This window comes from Falco biarmicus, chromosome 9 (genome assembly GCF_023638135.1).
Source record: "Falco biarmicus isolate bFalBia1 chromosome 9, bFalBia1.pri, whole genome shotgun sequence".
Classification (NCBI taxonomy): Eukaryota; Metazoa; Chordata; class Aves; order Falconiformes; family Falconidae; genus Falco; species Falco biarmicus.
In genome coordinates this window covers 53,241,135-53,261,134 of record NC_079296.1, presented here as the reverse complement: position 1 = coordinate 53,261,134, position 20,000 = coordinate 53,241,135, and the positions used below count along the sequence as shown (strand labels likewise).

The 20,000-nt window shown below is 40.7% G+C and overlaps 1 protein-coding gene across 2 annotated transcripts in view; it reads right to left on the bottom strand.

Annotated features, from left to right (window-relative positions):
• The window catches only part of DOCK1 (dedicator of cytokinesis 1), a 319,207-nt gene that overhangs the window by 130,910 nt on the left and 168,297 nt on the right, over positions 1-20,000 (bottom strand). For both annotated transcript variants that reach the window (XM_056351327.1, XM_056351328.1), the window contains exons 28-29: positions 8,332-8,433; positions 1,631-1,725 (exon numbers count right to left, since the gene is read on the bottom strand). In XM_056351327.1, coding sequence (XP_056207302.1) covers positions 1,631-1,725; positions 8,332-8,433 — 197 coding nt within the window. The remainder of the gene's footprint in view (positions 1-1,630; positions 1,726-8,331; positions 8,434-20,000) is intronic.

Sequence of the window (20,000 nt, the reverse complement as noted above, 5' to 3'; positions counted from 1 at the left end):
ATGTTCAGCATGTGAAAAAGGACTAAAAAAGAAAAAAAAGACTATTTTTAAAGGAACAGAAAATCAAAGCCCCTACCCTAACTGCGGACCTCTGCGTCACGCTTTGTATTGCTCCAAATTTTCAGTGTGAGGAACTGCCTGGTAAGGATCCCTTTGTGCTTTGAAGCAAGATCGGTGGGGAGGAAAAGGCTTTTTCTATATTTTCGCTCCTTCATTTCTGTGACCATAATTCCACAGCTTAGAAAAGAGCATTGAGGTCAAATCCCCCCTCAAATGAACACTGAGAGGTCATTTGGCAAGAAGGTGAAGATAACGCGAGGAATACTCGTCTTCTTTACATCTGGGGCAAGAGTCACCACAACATTGTTCACACCACTCTACCTGCCGTCAGTTAACTGGCATTCATCACGTCCAAACACAGACCTTCCCAATCATATTTCAATCCCTTAAAAAATTCAGCAAGCCAGAGAGGTGTTCTGCTGTTCAAAAGGATGCCAGGTAACTTACGCTGTGAGGGTTTCCAAAGCACCTGCAACACGACTCTGGAGACAGTTGGGAGTTCTTGAAGCAAAACCACTTTAAAATTTAAAAAAAAAAAAAAAAAAAAAAAAAAAAAAAAAGAAGAAGAAAAAAATAGAAACCCAAGGGGCTTTAGATCTTCCTCATCAGCTAATCTCAAAGGGCTCTTCATTTACAACAGCAGGTGCTTTGCAAGCTGCAGCCGTGCAGAAGCGTGCATCCATACCCAATGGGTATAACTCAAAAGATGGCTGGACCTCCTAACTCCTATTTATTAAGAATGGATTTTATTAGGCGGTTAAGGAGACTTCAGAAGCCAAGATTAAAGTTATGGTACAGTTTTATAATGAGAGTAGGAACTGTGTTTCAGGATTTTATGTAAGTAAACACTGACAACTTTATAGCCACGGTAGCTACCAGTAAGCACAGAAGAGATTTCTCCAGGCAACTAGTAAATATAATGGTTTTTCCTTATACTTTCATCACAGTACACATAAAAGCATCTGACATACCTAATAAATGTCACAAACATAAAATATTCCACAAAGGAATGCTAAATAATGACAAAGCTGCAATTATTGAGCAAAATAAAAAAAGTGGATTAGAAACATTTGCAGCCTGTCTCTTCATTATCAGGCTGATGGAACCTGGGTTTAAAATGCCTTTTCAATTCTTTCCTGTTAGTACCACTGAAAATATTGCAGCACATACAATTCCACATCAGCATACGATAACCGCTGGTTTTGAGGTCATATGCAAAACATATCATTCATGCCCAAAGGAATAAATTTAATTATTACAAGATATGTAAAGATTCCTACTGCAACTGCAGTTTGTTCCACATTTTTAGTTGTCAGAATGGTGCCACCCTTAAATTGCGGTGGACTCCAAGAGCCCCAAAACAGGCCACTAAAACACTGCCCTGCAATCTCCAACACCGATTTTTAAATAATTATTTGCATTACAGAAAGAAAGAAAAAAACCCAACAAAAAGCACTCCCCACTCTAGCTGCCGCATTGTGTTTTACTGTTTCCAAGCAACACTGTTGTTTCAGATCAAACATGAAACAGCCATCTCAGAAAGCTACGGTGCTTTTTGCTCTAGACTTACTTATTCTGCATCATGTTCATTATAACCCAGTCAAAGGGATAGACGTTCTTCCCAATGAGATTCTTGAACATGATGAATGTTTCCATCAGAAAATCCTAAAAGAAGAGAACATAATTTAGAAAAGACCACTCTTCTAGATCAAAAAAATTACAAATGATAGTGTCGGTTATTAATGACAAGATTAAAAATGCGACATACTGTTCTGCTTCATAAAAAAGCCATTATTCATACACAACATACACAAATTCTACTAAGGCACAGTTATATACAATGTACGCAAATCCTACAATAATCCTATTTAAACTTTTCAGAAATGATAACAATAGTAATCCTACATTGTAAACAGCCTGTGGTATCACTTGGGAACAACCACCCATTTGCCAGTTATCCAAGGGCAGTTTCTGCTGAAAAAAAAGTAGGTTCCTCTTTACACCACAGACAGTCTCACAGCCCTGTGCAGTGTGCATTGCAGCATACACGTCATGACACATGCCTGGCATACGTTGGAAAGTTCTTAAAAGCATAATGGCACATGGAAAAAGAAAAAGACCTAAAATACTAATCTTAATCTTCTGATTACACTAAAAATACTCCCTGGAGTCAGTTGCTGAGTTTCCCCTCCCCATGTAAATACCTCCTGAAATTTTCTCTTGCCTGAAATCAAGATTATCTATTTATTAAAAAAAAAAATACATGCTCCAGCTCAAAACTGGACTCAGGTAAGCGGAGTGGTGCACGTTATCCCCAGCCAGGGGTAGATGACAGCAATGGTTTGGCCAGCTGAAACTAGGAGAGACTCTCCCCCCAAAGGGAGTAGCAGTAATTGCTTCTGCAAGTGAAAACCTGACCCAGAACAAAGTTAATTTAGTAGCATAAACCAATTTACTTCTACACAGATATAAACAAACATCTCTTTGGAACAGAAATCTCATGTACTTTACGATGTAAAACATCTTCTACAATTTGGGAATCTATAATTGCTATCTAACAATTTGAGTAATATCAAATGCTTTTAGAAAGATAAAGAGGGAAAAAAGAACTTAATGCAAACAGTCCTTGATCCACTTCACACGGAGATAAAAATGAACTTTTATTCCAAGGTTAGAATATTTTTCCTTTGCTACAGCTTCTCAGTAATGGTATTTATCTCCTCTATCTTTAAAATGTCAAATGCCTACAAAAAAACCTCCAATGTGTTACATTCACTGGACTTTTAACTAAGGTGGGTTTTATGTAACCTTTTCAGCGAGAAGCAAATAGGAAGTTACTGCTCTCATAAGTATTTCTTCATGTGTGAGAGCCAGCCTCTTGATTGCATTTTATCTTTTGATTCGTTGCTCTGTTAAGATGTTTTTCCTGGTGCAGAAATTCAGTCAGTGGGATGCAGGGAGCTGCAGAGATGCTGAGGAGACAACACTGAGATCACAAAGCACAGTGAATTTCCAGGCTGCCCAGCTCTGCCATGTGCACGGCACAAGGGTTGCTTTGGGATGCTTTACATCCCAGCTTCTGGTACCCAAGGAGACACCCAGGACAAAAAGGGCCAAGAAAGCATCAGCAGCCTGAAAGACACATTTTCAGCAAAGAATATATAATACTAGTAAAATAAATTCTCTGTTGTTTTACCAAAGTCACTTCCAACAAGACAACCCCCATCAAGAAGTTGTGATGTTAACAGGATTGAGATAAAATTTGGAACTGCTCGTGGTTAAAGAGATGTTACTATTGCATAAGTCAAAATTCATCCCAGACACACAAGCCACTAGCTCCGTAAAACGTGTCTGCATTTAACAGATCAAGCTGCATACTTTACTGCTCATTTTTCATGTATTAGGTGAAAGAGTTACATAATTTCTAATAACCACGTTGCATATTTTGCTGCCCAAGCATTGCAGAGAGCTTCATTTGAGCGCATGGTTTTTTACAGCTGCAGGTATCGGGTGATTTTCTTACTGATGCTGCTTCACAGCCCAATAATTGACAGGTGACTGGAAGCAGCACCGTGGGAAGGGCAATGGCACATTTGAGCTCACTGTGGGTTTTTTTCCCCTTAATATTTTATGAATACAGATGCATCCTTTCCTGATTTCTTGTAGCAAACTCTACCTTACAGCTGCTGAGCTTCTGCACACTTTGCTGATCAAGGTCCACGTGTGTGATGGTGGATGAATCTTCATATGCTTTGTTGACGATTCATGTTCGTTACTGACCCCGGAGGCTGTGCCACGTCTGATCTGACCTACTTTGCCAATTCAGCTCTACGTTTTAATCTACTGATATTTACATTTTAATAATCCTACTTTCACACAGGTACTTTAAATAATGCTCTATAAAAACTAAGCTCATTATTGATCAAATAAAAAGCTTCTGATGCTTATCTGTATTCTATGTATTCGTAACACTGCTCTTTTCTGTTTTATCTTTCTTATGGAAAAGCAAATGGTTTACATGAATTAACCTCATATTATGAGCAAAGTCTAGTTGTTTTTTTTTGGGGGGTGTTGGGGTGGGGAGTGGAGAAGGAAGGTATCAGTTCATGCTGTGTTGCTGTAGAGTCTGTTATTTTCAGTATACCTAGAAGCAGAACAAATTGTTCTGAACATGAAAAAATGATAAAAACCTGTACTAAAAGGAGCAAAGGCTGCAACTCCTGGTTTCTCTCCAACTAAAAATACGAATCCTATTTAATATCCCAAGGAAGCAAAGTTCACAATAGACAGGACCCCTTCATAATTCCCATCCAATTAACAGAAAGAAAAGAGAGTAAGCTCATGGACCGCTGAGCATCACACCCCGATACACCTGTATCACTGTATTTTTCACAACCTGGATTCCAAAAAGGTTCTTCAATAAATGCTCAAACCTAATAAAAATAGCTAGCTAAAACATATAGGAGCTCGATATAAAAATAAAATGTAGGCTAAGTCAATGAAAATTTTGGCTTTGCAGAGCCCTGAGGTATAGCAGCCAGAAGTCAAATAGGCTCAGCTACAGCTTGTCAGGACACCACCTGAACCTCTGCTGGGCTGCTGTACGAGGCTGACTCTGGGAAGTCCACTCTCCATCCTCAGGGATGGCTCTGGCTGGGCTGCCTCTGCGGGATCCCACCACCATGGGGGCATCCCCTGCGACTCTCAACATCACATCCTGCAAAGAAGGGTCATGTCATGTCATGTTCATCCTTCTTGTCATGGAAGGATGAACAATAATACACCGATGTACACACATTAAACCCCAAAGCCTAGGAAGGCAAAATATTAAAGGGGGAGAAGAAAATGAAGGTGCAGAGAATTTTAATTTAAAATACCTCATGGAATTTGTCTTTCTAATTACTTTACTCACTCCAGGACGTTGTCTTGAAAGCCTTTAGGGAGGAATACGGCTGAGATACTCCACGTGGGAAAACATTAACATATATTTTTTTGTTACCTGCTGCCACATATGTCTCAACTGAATATAAATTCTACCAAGTAAAAAGAGGAGTAAGATCAGTTAGTCCCAGAAATAACCTCACTGATCTCAGATGGTGTTTAATCTCAGGACGATAGTAGGCTTGACAGTAAGAAAATCCTCTTTGAATAGAAATACCTTAATAAGCCTAAACAATATATTCTGCAGAGAGATATAAGACTGGTTTTATTGCATTCCACCTCATCTTTTCTAAGATTTTTGAGGCCAAATAAGACCATTATAACAATCTAAACCTGACGCCTACATAACACAGGCCATAAAGTTTCCTCTAGCGGTTCCAACACTGGGCTTATAACTTCTGGTTGAGCAAGAACACATGCTGAAGAAAGATTTAAGGGTCTCCAATGGTGAAGAAGCAACCACTGCTTCACTTAAGTTCTCCCTCTCTCTTGTAACTTTTTTCCAAGAAAAAAATATTCATTTCTGTTTGAAATAATCTAGTTTCAGTTCTACATTGCTGCTTCTTTATGCCTTTGCGATTAAACTGAAAACCCTGTAATAGGAGATGCAGTTATCGCCTCCGTATGTAGGCAAATTTGGTTTAAATGAAAACACTTCTGGATCTAAGCTCTAAAATGGGCAAATCAAACAGCACTGGCCCAAAAAATTGTCCGTCTAAAAAGAAATGGAAAAAGCATGAAAAGTTAAACAAGGAAGTAGGGAAAGGTTTTGGGTTTTTTCCCATCAAGCCCTACAGTACCAAGGATGATACGTGTAGAGCACAGTTTAGCAGTATCCCACCACTGAAGACAGAAGAAAACAAAAGCTCTAAGAGAGGACATGGGCAAACTTGAACCACAGCATCAATACCAGTAAGGGAGGCAACGCTCCTGGGAGAACTTCACGGGGCATCCGTTTAGATGGTGAAACATAAAATAGTGAACAAGATGTGGGTTTCACATTAACAATGAAGTCTCATCTATGAAGAAATTCTTAGAACAGTAACTCCTCACTTTGGTTCTCACTGAAAAAGGTTATGTAAGCTTTTCTCTTAAACATAGAAACTGGGTTGTATCTTCATCCTTTTGTCTAAAATGATGATTCAGTCGGTTTTGTTTGTGGTTTAAAAAAAAAAAAAAAAGAAAAAACAGTTTACTTACTGTAGTTTCCTTTTATCACAGGATTAACAATACTCTGACATTACACCTCCACACATTTATTTATATGATTTATACTTCAAAGTCAGTTTAACGTAGCGTTTTCTACCATCAAAATATTACCCATTATAAAGTTTTACCAGTTTGCTATGTATTTAGTTGCAACTAACATACATTATCCTATAATCAACAACAATGTTAAAACATTTAAAAGGTACATTTTAATTAAAGATATTAAAAATCTTACAGCAAATGACCAAGTTTGGATTAGTGTATCTGCTAATACAGATGAGAGTCAAGTGGCGTAACAGTGCAAAACAAGTAGTCAAGTAGTACACGTGCTGATAAAAAATAGGATTTTAACTATCCAGAGCAATTCCAGCTATACAACCCAAGAACATGCAGAAAGGGACAAATATACAGAGTCAAAACAGAAGAAAGAAGTGATTCTTCATGTATCCCCAAGCACTGTGTGCACATAAATCAAACTCTTAAAACAAGCAATTATAAATAGACCGTTTGCCAAATTCCAAATACATAATTACTCCCTTGTTTTCACCAAGAAAGATCTGACCTACAGAATGACCTTTAAGACAATTTAGACTAAAAAAGCGAGACTTTAAAATAAACTTTTTTTGCCATTAGAACAATCAGAGATTTCTCCTTAACCAGAATTTCTCTCTGCATGTTTTCAGTACACGTCTTAAGAGCAAACTGCTTTTATGTTTTTCCACGTAAGACCCTGTAATGTTTGCCCTGTCCAGAGCCAAATGGCTTGAACCACTTTAGAAGAACAGAAGTATTTGGCTTGATTAAACTTAACAGTCATGTGTTTTCTGTATGCTAAAACCATTATTTTCACTCTACTAGCAGCATTTAGCTTGGGAACGTTTCGTCCTTAGGGGCAAACCAAGTGACTATCCATGTAAGCACTCTGAGATCCCAAAGCAGACTAACTGGGAAGCAACCCCTCCAGCACAGTGATGCCCAGCTACCGGTTTTTGCACCTAGACTTTGTCTTCACTCTCTTGAGTCATCAGCTTTGGACTTTAGGAATGCCAGATCAGGTACAAATAGACCGAGCTCAATTATAAACACAAATACAAATAGACTGAGCTCTAAACAGACAGAGGCTCTAGCACCTTATATGAAAACTGGCACGGGGCAAAGAGCTCAAATCTTGCAGAATATAAGGAAAAATAAGAAGAACAAAGATTAAAGACATAAAGGCAAACTGGAAAGCCCGAACATTGAAAAATAACACAAAAGGAACAACCCTGGCTTTTGTTCCACTGGGCTTGGAAGGAAGGAGGGAACCTAAATAAAGGCCACTCTTGATTAAGATACAGGTGAAAGCTCCCTAAAGCACCTAACAGAAGCCCCAGCACCAGAGTGGGTAATGTCATACAGCTGATCAGGCTTCAGGTCATCTGCTAATTGATGGATCTCAGCCAACAAGTTTGGTCGCTACTTTGCAGCATGCACTTGCCATATGGCAATGATAGTTTCAGGTCATTAAGAGTTATCTCCTTAGCTATAAACTCCTTTCTATAACGCTCTAATTAAGTTGTGTTGTTGGCTTAGTTAGGCTACCGAACAACCCTGAGAAGACAGATTTCAATTATTATCGCTTATTTAACAACTAAGGGCATCTTTAAGGTTAAAATGTTTTGTATAAAATTTAAAGTGAGCAGATCTGTAAGTAAAAGTTATTTAAACAAATGAAATCAGGACATCTGGAAGATTTAACACTGAAAATTCCTTTCTTCAAGACAGCTTTTTTTCCCTTCCCCCCTTCTCTCCTTAAACAAAACAGATTTTTAGTAATGGCTCAGCAGTGTTTTCTAATGCTTTCTTTTAATTGCTTTAAATCCACTGTTTCAGTGCTTGCTTTTAAAAGTATTGAACAGCTCCAGAGATGAGCTCTATTCTTGTGTGGCAGGAAGGTTAATTTTGTCCTCTGCAAATTCAGAAAATGTACAGGTCATAGTGCTTTATTAATTATTTTTATATTAAATCTGTAACGTCAAACACATTTTGTACTTTTCACAAGTGTATTTAACAAACAGGAACAGACAAAAAACAAACACAAGTTAAACTGTCTTATAAAAAGATAAAACGTGTTAAACTTACCACAACATCTGACCTCATCTTTCCGAAGGTCTTGATTAAATGAGCATAGTGATAGTCTTCCATTTGCCTTAAAATGGCAGTCATGCACGCAACAAAACTCCCCTATAAAAAAAGGTACAAACAAACAAATTAATTAAGACAGGGCAACATAATACCTGTTATCAAAACACGATATCGCTAGAGAGCACCACGTAACACAGTGGATATGATTCAATCACATAAGTTCATTAATGGATATGCAAATTCTGTCAAGAAAACAAAAAAAAAATCTTGAAAAGTTTCTATTTCCAATTTCACAGCTTTGTCATCATCTTCACTGAAGATTTTGCAACATATTCTCCGTATAAAAGTTGCTCAGGCATTAAAGGCTTTGGAAGGTAATAAGCACCGCTCCTAAAAATATCACACAGCATCAGGATTTGCATTTGGGAAGCAGATACTCTGCTCAAGGAAGAAATCTCTTAAAAATCGTTGTATTGAGCATCGCAGTTAAACCCCAAATTTTAGTTTCATTGAGTGGTATTGTCAGATACTGTGATGCTTATAAAAAACCAAAACAAAACCCAGTAACTTCCATAAAAACAGAACAGTAGTACCAAAGATCTCTCAAACCATGGAAAAAAGTATAAAGTGCCCAAAAAAACCTTTAACCTTTTCTTCTGGCACCTGAAAGTATCGTAGTAACAACTCAAACCCACACCTATGGCTACTAGAATCCCATAAATGACTCCTCTGACTGTCCACCCTCCTCCTCTGACTACCCACTAAGAACCTCTTGACTCATCACAGTAATAGTGTCCACACCTTTTCTGGTCCTTAATGAAGGAAAAATATGTTGCAAAAAACCAGCAGAATTACTCAGAAAATAAATGATTCTATATATGGTTCGATAAAATTGCAAATGCCCCTTGCTGTGCCATTTTCAAGGTCATTCTCTGCCATGCCCAGTCTGACAGAACGCTCAGGAATTTTCTCTTCTTTCCAAGCACAGCACAGCCTTCATCATTACCTTTAAGATCTGCGTTATTTTCAAATCTAAGTATTTATTTCTACATCAGTCCAAGTAATTGAGACCTAATGCGAAATGACACTGGGTTATTGGTGTGTGTAACGAGCCCCCGTCTTTAGAGTCTAATCCCCCCAGCTCCACCAGACAAGCACTCCTTGAATTTGCTTTTCTCCTATGGAATGGAGTTTGGATCTAAACTCCTACATAACTGATCTCGTCCATGCGAGAGCATTATTTTTTCTGCACCACACAAAGGTACCTGACGAGAGTTCTTAGGCATATGCATTATGAATATGAAAGGAAAAGGCCACCTGAGCTGCTGTTCAGTGACATCAAAAGAACTTTGTAACGAACTCTGACAAGAATAGAATTTGTGGCTGTACAAAGATAACATTTATTACTATGAAATGTAAATAAGACAGGATCATCTCAAAAATCTCAAAACATTAATTGTCAAAACACCGCCTAACAAGCACTCTACATAACAGACACTATAAATGGGCTCATGCCTGCAAGAAAATATTCAATAGCCCATATTCAGTCCTATTTCCCCTCATGATGTCATCAATCAAAGTGATGCCTCATTGCTATTCAGAATTATAAATTTTTTAAATTGGCTGCTTAAGACTAGGCTGCAGATGTGATTCAGTCCATCACTTCACGTAAGGGTCTGAAGATGGTTCATAAATGCTCAGGAGAGCTGAAAATGAACTGTGTTTTGCTCTTGGTATCTGTTTATATACGTTCACTCACTTAAATAGTCTGTGAAGGCCACTGCTTTGCCAACACATAGATGTAGCTTCACCTTCCTCCACATAAACACACCAACCCCACGTCTGCAAATCCAGCCCTTTCCAGGTAATCCAGCCGCCAACACAGAGCCTCTGCTTCCTTCTAACGAAGTCGCCTGTAACTGGCTAATAGCTTTGCTCGTATTTCTGTGTTTATCTGTTTGGTAGAGCAATTTCAGTTAATAGACACGGCTGTAACAGTCAAAAGATGAATTTCGTACCTGAGGAAATCATCACAGCAGCCTTGCATGTGAACAAAATGAATGCGGAGCAACTGTTAAACTTTCAAGTGCACTTGAATATTCATTATTAGATATAGGAGCGGCTGGAGATGCGGATGAATTTGATTGCCATCTCCTCTGCATCTACTTTTGACCCCTCTCCCCTCCTCTGGCTGCTCGCCGGGATGGCTGCTTGTACACGAGCCCTCTCTTCCCCCTCCAACATCCCCGGCTCCTGCCAAGGCAGCCCAACCTTCCCCTTGGAGCAGCACACTAATTCAGGGGGGAGCTGCTACCACTGTCCCCATAAGCCAGGGAAAATAATGAGTCACTGAAGAGGGAGATAATTACAGAAGAATATCTTCTTAATTAGCATGGTGAGACTCGGAAAGGAAACATGAAAGTTTAATGTCTGGTGGTTAAACACTCTGCTTCCACGTGAAAGTGTGAAATGAAAATATAAAGGCTTGCTATAAACCTGGAATGGTTGCTGGAGAAAAAAAAAATACATACAGAAAAATAAACAAGCTTAGCAAATACAAGTGGAAAATGAACATGAGGATATTCTGTAGCACCTTTCAGGTTTAGTTAAATAAAATGACAGAAACTTGCTAAATGTCATGTCGGTTTATGCTGAGCCCAAAAGTGGTGAAAGTGGTGCCCAGCAGAATGGATCAGGGTCCTTGACCAGTTAATCAATTTTTTTTCCTGTTTTCCTGCATAAAACAATGATTCCCGTTCATCTTAATATTAACTTGTAACCAAAACCCTTTCTTCCTTTGATCAAATATTGTTCCTTTAAGCCTCCGTTGCATTACACACACAGACATCCCTTCTGCAACATTTATCTTCAAGTCCCCACCTGCTAAATAGCATTTAAGCCCCTGCTGCTTAGGAAAATCTATTTAATATTAGAAAAAGTACACTATCAGTCATCTGCTTACTTTTCATAATTTTCTTTGCACATGGTGAGGTATCATTTGCAGCCAGCATGCTCTTAATTACAATGCTAGTAACAATTTCTAATTATTTATAGGCAATATTTGTAGTCTAGGTGTTTTTAATATGGTCTATTAACTATTTAGCAATAGCTAAAAACATTATTAAATTTTAATCTTAAGGTGATTTTTAATCTTTTGTTGGATTCAGAGACCATTGTCATCTTCTCCAGCACATGACTCCAAGCAGCACGCAAGACCAAAAGTATCTGATTCTCTAAAAAAATCAATTCCAACTGTAGGAGTAATTGCAAACCTACATTTATACAACAAGTACAAGCACAACATCGGGGGCTTGCCATCGCCCTGGGCAAACTGTTTGCTATTTATTCACTGAAAAAGCGTCAAGGTCTATACTTGAAAGCCTTTCCCATCCTTCCTTACTCGCAAAGCTCAGGAACGAAGCCGTCACACGGTGACTAAGGTAACCACTGCACGTCGCACCAGAGAAGGGCATTTAATGCACTTTGTAAGCAGTTTAATACAATTGATCTCTCTCCTGCCCAAAAGCAGAGGCGCTGGCTTCATTCCTTCTTTTCAAACCAGGTACACTGAGGCATGTGGGAATGTAGTATTCCTGAAGCAAAATCATGGGATCCAGGACATCTGAAAGCCTGTCGTAAGGGAAGCTAAATCCAGCTCCCATGCTGGAGAGCTGGTAATTCAGCTACATGGAAAGAAAAAAACAAAAAAAAAACCCCACCAACAAGCAGCTGATTTTTCCTTGGAGACAATGCATTAGTACTCAGAAATACATTTATTTATTTATTTATTTATTTTAAAGACAATGCAATTCCACACTGTAAACCTACTTCTAATTCCTGTAAAATACAGTTCTGAAGGAAAAGTTGAAGAGGCACATGAATGCTTCAGACAGTACTTGTTTTCTTAAATTAACTTTTCAATAAAATAAAAATGATCAAATGGTCCTTTAACAGATACAGGTAGGGAAATTTTAATATCACATAATCCCTGTAAGTAATACTGACACTAAAAAATTTCAGAATGAGAATTCACTGCAGGAGAGACAACACATGCCAATACTTTTCTCCCTCAGGGGTAAACCATCCTATTTTAAAAAGTCTTGTCCATTTTCTTCCAGGGAAATCTCTATAGCTGGAAATATTAAGCTCTTTATGTATAGTGGGAAAAATTAAGAGAAATCAAACCTACCTAAATTAACGTATGCTTCATTATAATGTTCCTATTACCATGATCAGGAACAGATGAAAAGCACAAGTTGCATTTATTCTTCAATAAAATTTTCCTTACATGGCCTTAAAAGACTACACAACTAAATGAATGGATAAATAATTTTTAAAACCCACAAACAAGCACTCAAAAACATTAGCATGAATTTCTCACTATGTTTTGGCTTTCAGAACATTTCACAGAATTTACTTTGTTGAAAAGGGTTTAAAGTCCCTCGCAGTTACCAGACCGTTTGCAAGGATATAAAAATGAAGTAAATCTTCTCTTTGCTTACAACATGTACTCCATATATATTAGGAACCAATAAAGAAATAAAAAGCAGTTGTTATATCTAGACGCCATGAATGAAATTGTCACCACTTATGGACTTGGAAGGTAAAAATCCATCTTTAACATGCCCCAATTTGCAACTTTCTGTTAAGGGCTGCTGAGAGGGCTGGTTGCCACGTGAGCTTGCCCTGCAAGATGCGTTACCTCACTACTCAGCGTAAAATCCACTGTGTCTGCAAACGCGTTTGCTCACGTAAGCAAAACACGATGAAATGCATGACAACCCAACATGGGTAAGGCAGAGGATCTCCCAGCATTTCTTGTTCTAAATAATACTTTATGTTGTAAAATATCTAATGACCCCGCAGCATGTGTGTGTATATAAATGTATATATAAAAATATAAAATATCTAATGACTCCCACCCACTGTGCGCTGCCCAGCGGAGGCTCCCAGTCATATCCCCAGCGAAAGCACACGATGGAGGTCAAGACCCAACAGCAACTACGCCAAACCTGGCAACAGGGATCGATCTGTACGAAGGTAATTGGGGTCCCCAGGAGCACAACGCCTTGTTTCTGCTGATGGGCTTGTGTGGGCACTGGAGGGAGCGCTGTACCGGAGTCACCGCTGCATCCCAGCATCCCTCCAGCACTTACAGCCAGGCTGACACAGACCCCTCCAGCTTCTACCAGCAGCACCTACCCGTGCCTTCATGAGCAAGGACAGGAAGAAGAAGCAAACCACCCCTAAAAATACACACACACATATATATATGTATCTAAATCTATATATTTCTCATCGAATTAAAAGAAACATTTCTTTTTCTGTAATAGAAAATCTGACAGTAAATTCAGCAGCACCTTTAGAGAGAAAGTTATTTCACAGATACAGTAGCAGAAGGAGACCAGTGCAAAACGGTAAGGTTTATCACTTTTTTTTGTTACAGAATATATGCTACTTTTGATCTCCTTAGGCCAAATCCTACCTCCTTAAACACAAGTAAATGAAAGGAATAAAAAATGCGAGTTTTTTCCTTTGAGAAACAGAAATTAACATTTGCAGTAATGTGAGTGATAAATGTTTGGTGTATTTTCCTGCTGCCACAAACATTATTACAAAGGCATCTTTTCGCAAATCAAGATCCACTAAGGTATTTCCAGCCAACAGACGTTGCTCTCAGAGCTCCTGGACAAGACGTGTCCCCTCCTTTACCCAACCCGACTTAAGCAGCCCAGGCAGCAAAAACCTCACTTAGGTCAACTCCGCTCAGTGTAGGTCCACTCACAATGCAGAAGGCCGACACAGAAGTTTATAGGTGAATATTAGCTTACTTAGTCTTGCATACCTTGTTTGACCTCAAAACATATTTTACAGATCCAGTTCTGATCTCTGACAGTTCAACCTCTGTCAATCAACAGAAAACTTGTTTTAAAAGGAAATTCTGTACAGGACTTCAATGCTGATTACTACACTCTGTCCAGCTGAGCACACTGGTTCCAAAGTAGAAAATAATGTAAACCGAGCTGTTTTTCCAGAAAAGAGCACAAGGTGTGAGGAAATTCTCCATTTTCATAGGTGGGACATGGAAGGATAGCATTTAGGTGTGCTGAGCAAGTCACTGGGATAGTGATGTAGGCTATCTGAGGAACCTCAGGAAGCTTCTCCTCCAGCCTGGTGAAAACGGGACTGCTCCAGGGATGGACCAGGCTGCTCAGGGCTTTACCCCGTTGGGTCTTGAAATCTCCAAGGACAGAGGTCAACTGCAACGAAGAACCTGGCTCTGGCATATCAACAGCCTGGGGGGCTGCTGTCAGGTGTCCCCCCCCGAGCCTCCCTGAAGACAGAGCAGAACCATCCTTCTGCTGCCACAAGTCACAAGCTCCCAACCTTCTGGGTCTTGGGGAGCTCTCTTGTACCACCAGAGGACCAAGACTCGCCAAGCCCTCTGTGGCTGCGCTGTGTGCTCACCCTTCCCACGGCAGAGCCGCCCCACATCTGCAGTTTCCAACCCCTTCGGTGCAAACTGCTGCAGCCATAAGCTCTTACAAGCAACACCAATGAGGCATTTTACCTAAGAGACCATTTGAGGGAGGTCAGTTCCATGCCAAGCTCCTGCAGAAGCTGCTTAGCATGGCTCCTGGTATTTGCCACCAGTAAGTTAGGATTGCCTGAGATACAATTTAAGTCGACAAAAGCTCTTGCCATTAACAAAATAGCTTTGTGGTTGCAAAATAAATGCAACAAAGGTACGTTTTTCAGTTTCCTGACTCATGTATTACTGAAAAGACTAGTTTGAGGATTACAGAGAAAAAAAAGCCATACTGAAGTACCCTAATTATACCTTTGTTTGGGAAGGTATTTTATTTGGAAAGGCTAAGAACCAGCAAGAAGCCTTTGTCCAAAGGTTTCCAAACCTGTTTCAACTATCAACTGCCCAAAGACCAAGCCTCCAGCCGCCTTCTCCCGTTTCGAAGGCAGCTCCGTGGCTCTGTCCAGATGGACCTGCAGGCTCCCACTCCCCAATCTCAGCGAGCCCCAGCAAAGGAAAAATACCCAACCAGCTCCCCCTTGACACCCTTCCGTGCTGTAACACTGCTACAGGCTCTGATCTACTGCCTCAGAATGAACTCTGAATAAGCGAAATCCTGATTATTGTTTCATTTGAAGGAAGATCCTATAATCCCAAAGAGTAGGGTAAAAAGCCCCACATCTCTGAATCCAGGGAAACCTCTCTAGCAAGAAGAGCAAAAAGCATCTTCACACAGATCAAAACCAGAACCCAAGATCACTTTGTCAAAGGCTTATTTATTAGAAACTTGATGATACGCACAATGAGAATATATATAAAGCGTTCCCTAGTTTGCAAGTACTTTGCACTAACTTTCATAAAAGGCAAGCAAAAAATTAATGAGACATTTTAACACCACCATTTATCATTTTTCTAAGGCTCTTTTTCAAAGAAGTCCATTTGAACCAAAAACGCTTCACTTTAAAAAGTTCTATACATTGTCAGTATTAAACAGTACGCCCTTCAATTGAAATCACAGCTTAAGATTTCTGAAGGTCAGACCGTTTATTTTTGGTTTTCTAAATGCAATTGCCTTCCCCCACCTTTCTTCTTCTCTTGCTATACTAAAAATTATTTCACTGAAAATCTAGAGAACTGCCCTCAATAAATCTGTTTCAGGTATCTTGGTTTACACATCTGTTAATGCTAATAATAAAATTATAAACATAAGTAATAAAATACAGAAAACAACAGTATTTATGCATATGGCCAGTATTCTTCCAGGAAAAAATAATAAGAGAAAGCCATACAAAATATGTTTATAGAATTTTGCACATATGCAGCACTGAATATGGGAACAGAACCATTCTGTCATTTAGAATGATTGGCTTTTGTTGTAATTATCACTGGTTGGCACTCAAAGCCTTTCCTACCACTCGTGTGATATCAGGACATATCAGGAAGGACAAGGAAGGAGATGCAGAACAGACAGGAGCCAGCGTGCCCCTGCATCAGTCCTTACTTGAGGAACGGTTTCCACAGAGCCTCACACCGTGGAGCAACCTTTGAGTAAGGCTTCAAAGACGCAAACTTCACAGCAGAGCAGAGAGACGTGCACTGACATTTTTACATCATGTAAAAAGATACAGCAATCTGGAGTGGTATTTGTTGGTTTCAGGTTTACCTACTCTCCCCAAATGCATTTAATGATGTTTTGTCAGCTTTGCTGTTACAGCTCCAGCGGCTTACATGGGTTGTTTAAGTGGCAATGCAGCTGACATTCCCATCAACAGTGACAGGCCAAGGGGGAATGGCCTTAAGCTGAGAGAGGGGAGATGCAGATGAGCTGTGAGGCAGAAATTGTTCCCCGTGAGGGCGGCGAGGCGCTGGCCCAGGCTGCCCAGAGCAGCTGTGGGTGCCCCATCCCTGGCAGTGCTCAAGGCCAGGCTGGATGGGGCTGGGAGCAGCCTGGGCTGGGGGGAGGGGGCCCTGCCCAGGGCATGGGGGTGGGACTGGGTGGGCTTCGAGGTCCCTTCTAACCCAAACCAGTCTGTGATTCTGTGAGTCCTCCTCAGTGCGCAGCCACAGAGTTTTTAATCCCCCTAGAGCACGCACTGCTCTGCCTCCTCACTGCACGCTCCAGCACTTTTGGGGGGCTACAGAGAGAAGCGATGAGCACCTCTGGGTGCCCTTTCCCAAAGGAGTTTCTGAGCCCTCTCCTTCCCATGGGTTCCTCTGAGCTTCACACTCTGTTCTTCCTCTGTTCTGGTGAAAAAAACTCTTCTCACCCTCTTCCTGGACAAGCCAACCCATCCTGTCATTTCAAGCCCTCTCTCCGCAAAAGATCTTGTTTGCCCCTTACAACCTCTCTTGCAAACCAGATTCTTCTTCCGTGTAATGCAACCTGACTGGAGCCAGCCTGTCTCCAAAGTTCACGTGCATACTGGAAATCTCTGCTGTCAAGTGAAGTACCGATTCCATTATCTCCTACTTACTTGGGGCTTGGAGTGAAGCTAAGTGAACAGATGTATTCATAAACACGCACGTTCATTTGGTCTGCACTTCTCCAAAATCCTCAGCAGGTGTTTGGGGAATTACTTGTACAAAAGCACTTCACTAAGGCTTCCACCCCACCCTGTCCCCAGCACAGCGGACCGGCAGCCCACGAGCTGAGCGCACACTCACACACACGTGAACGGCAGTGCAATCACCCTGCCACAGCCTTCACGGGGGAATAACAAACTTCCTGACACCCATAAGATCATCAAACTAACTGCCTTCCTTGACCCAGGGAAAGCCTTTCATCTTGTTTATTTCAGATTTCCCAACACAAAGTTATGTCTTACTTTCTTCACATTATTGTTAGGAAGCTAATTTACCTGTAATTATTATCAGTCTCTGAAGCACTCTCAAAATGAAAGGCGTATCTGTTCTAGCACTCAATGTTACATAAATGGCAAGGAAAAAAACCTGAACTTTCTCTGGAGCAAACAGAAGCCACCAAAGAGCTAAAATAAAAATTAAGCCAGAGGATAATACGGCGGAGACACAGACATATGCAAAACCAGCGCAGGAGTGCGTCTCCTTGCAGCATCCCCCCCAGCCAGCAGACCAGAGGCTCTTGCCCACGCTGCTGCATCAGCACCAGCTACAGAAGCAACACAAGGGGCTCAGCGCTGACCCCCAGCAAGACTTACAGCATCACCGCGGGAAAGGAGGCGCTCGCAAAAGCTAGGCGGCCGGCCTCTCCAGCACAGCAGGCTGCAGCCTTTGCAAGGATACTGTAAGGAGGCACAAGCGAAAAATAGTTTACAGATCCTACTGAACACCTCTGTAAACCACAATGTTGGCTAACGCAATCAGAAAGACCAATTTACTTATCAAGCACGATCAATGTTGCAAGCCATGTAAATAAACTGTTATCACGTTGATGCAGACCAGCTAGAGAATTTAAGTTTTGCAGATAGAAGGACAAGATAATTTAAGGCGACTGGCATCCTATGTAAAGAATGACTGCACTGAAGTAATTTCGGTAATTGTGATAGCCTACAGGTATTATGGATATTGTCTCTGCAGCAGAGAAATCATGCTGCAGTGAGACATCACTATGACAAATCATGGAAATACTAAGGGAAGATATATTATCTTTTAAATTAACCTGCTCTTCATACAAGACAGGTGACCCTGCCAGATGAACGCACTTCTAAAAGCAACAGCCATTTATAAGACAAATCATTTTACTTTTGGTGCTTCTCATTTGACTGTTGTGACATAAAAGATTTAGCAACTGGTTTACTGAGAGGCTCAGAAAGCTCGAAAGATCAGAAATATGTGCAATCAAAATTTAATTCATAGAAACACCCAATTTAGATATCCTTGGATTAAAAAGCATCTTGCAAGAAGAGGTCTCTTTGGGGAAGCTTTTGCATTTGACTGATTTCTACCTTTAGTTCATCGGCCCCAAAACGACCACACCATACCAGCAGGGCTGTTCTGCTACGGAGTTTTCAGGACAGAACAGACTGCGGATAGGGGAAGGCGGTTCACGGGGAAGGCGGTTCACGGGGAAGGCAGTCTCTGGTGCTGTGCTGTGCTCTCAGCTTGCAGTGCTGTAGAAGGTTACACAGTCCTTGCAAGCAGGAATTACTGCAAGGCCCTCATCAGTGTTAAAAATAAAAGACAGGGCTCTTTTCACATTTGCATGTTATCAAAATGAAAACCCCATGATAGGCAATGTTTTCATCCCCTCCTCCCAAAGAGCAGGAAAAGGATCAAATAGATAGCACTGCTGATAACAGCCTGGTCCTTTATTTTCTGTTATATTTCACCGTATAGTAGTAAAAGTAATAGTATGTATACAAATCCGCACACTAAAATGGTAAATAAGAGAGATACCATGTCCAAACAGGTTACATTTTAAGTTAGACTTTCTGTACCAATATTCACAGATAAGAGGAGCTCAAAAGATTAGTATCTCCTACTAGCAAAGAGGATGTCACAGAAGTGAAATTGCTCTTCCCTGCCTACAGGTATATCCTCACCTTACCTGCCTCCTCACCTGGGATTTGGCTCCCAAATCACAGCCACATTCCTCCGGGACAGATGCAAGGCTGGGGTCTGAAGGAGCACACAGCTCCTGCTCAGGCACATGTTGCAGCTCCCATTCGACAGTTACAACACAATTCACCAGAGGAATGAGAACACCCCCTATTGCCGTTGCAGAGCCGCCCAAGCAGAAGCACAGGGAGCAGATGCAATTTGCAGGGGGTCTCACCTGAGGCCACCGCAGAGCTCTGCCACCTGCCAAGGGACAACCATCGCAGCGCCCAGGCCTCCTGCCTCCACCTCTCAGACGGGAACATCACCGCCATAATCCTACAGGAATTGTCCACCGGAAAGTTTTTTCTTTGACTTATGGGTATGTTTAGGTTGCCGCTTGCACAGGCAATCTTACTTTGTCTGCCACTTTTTCAGGTTGTTAGATTTTGTAAAAAGTGTGCAAGGTTTCCCAGGAGCAGAGGAAAAACTCAGTAGTGTTTCCCTTAGACAACAAAAAGCAAGAGGTTCTGATTTAAATATTTTCTGACAGGCAGCATGGGAGGCTATCTACAGATATTTTGAGAAACAGCTGCATCTATATTTCATAAGGATACACTAT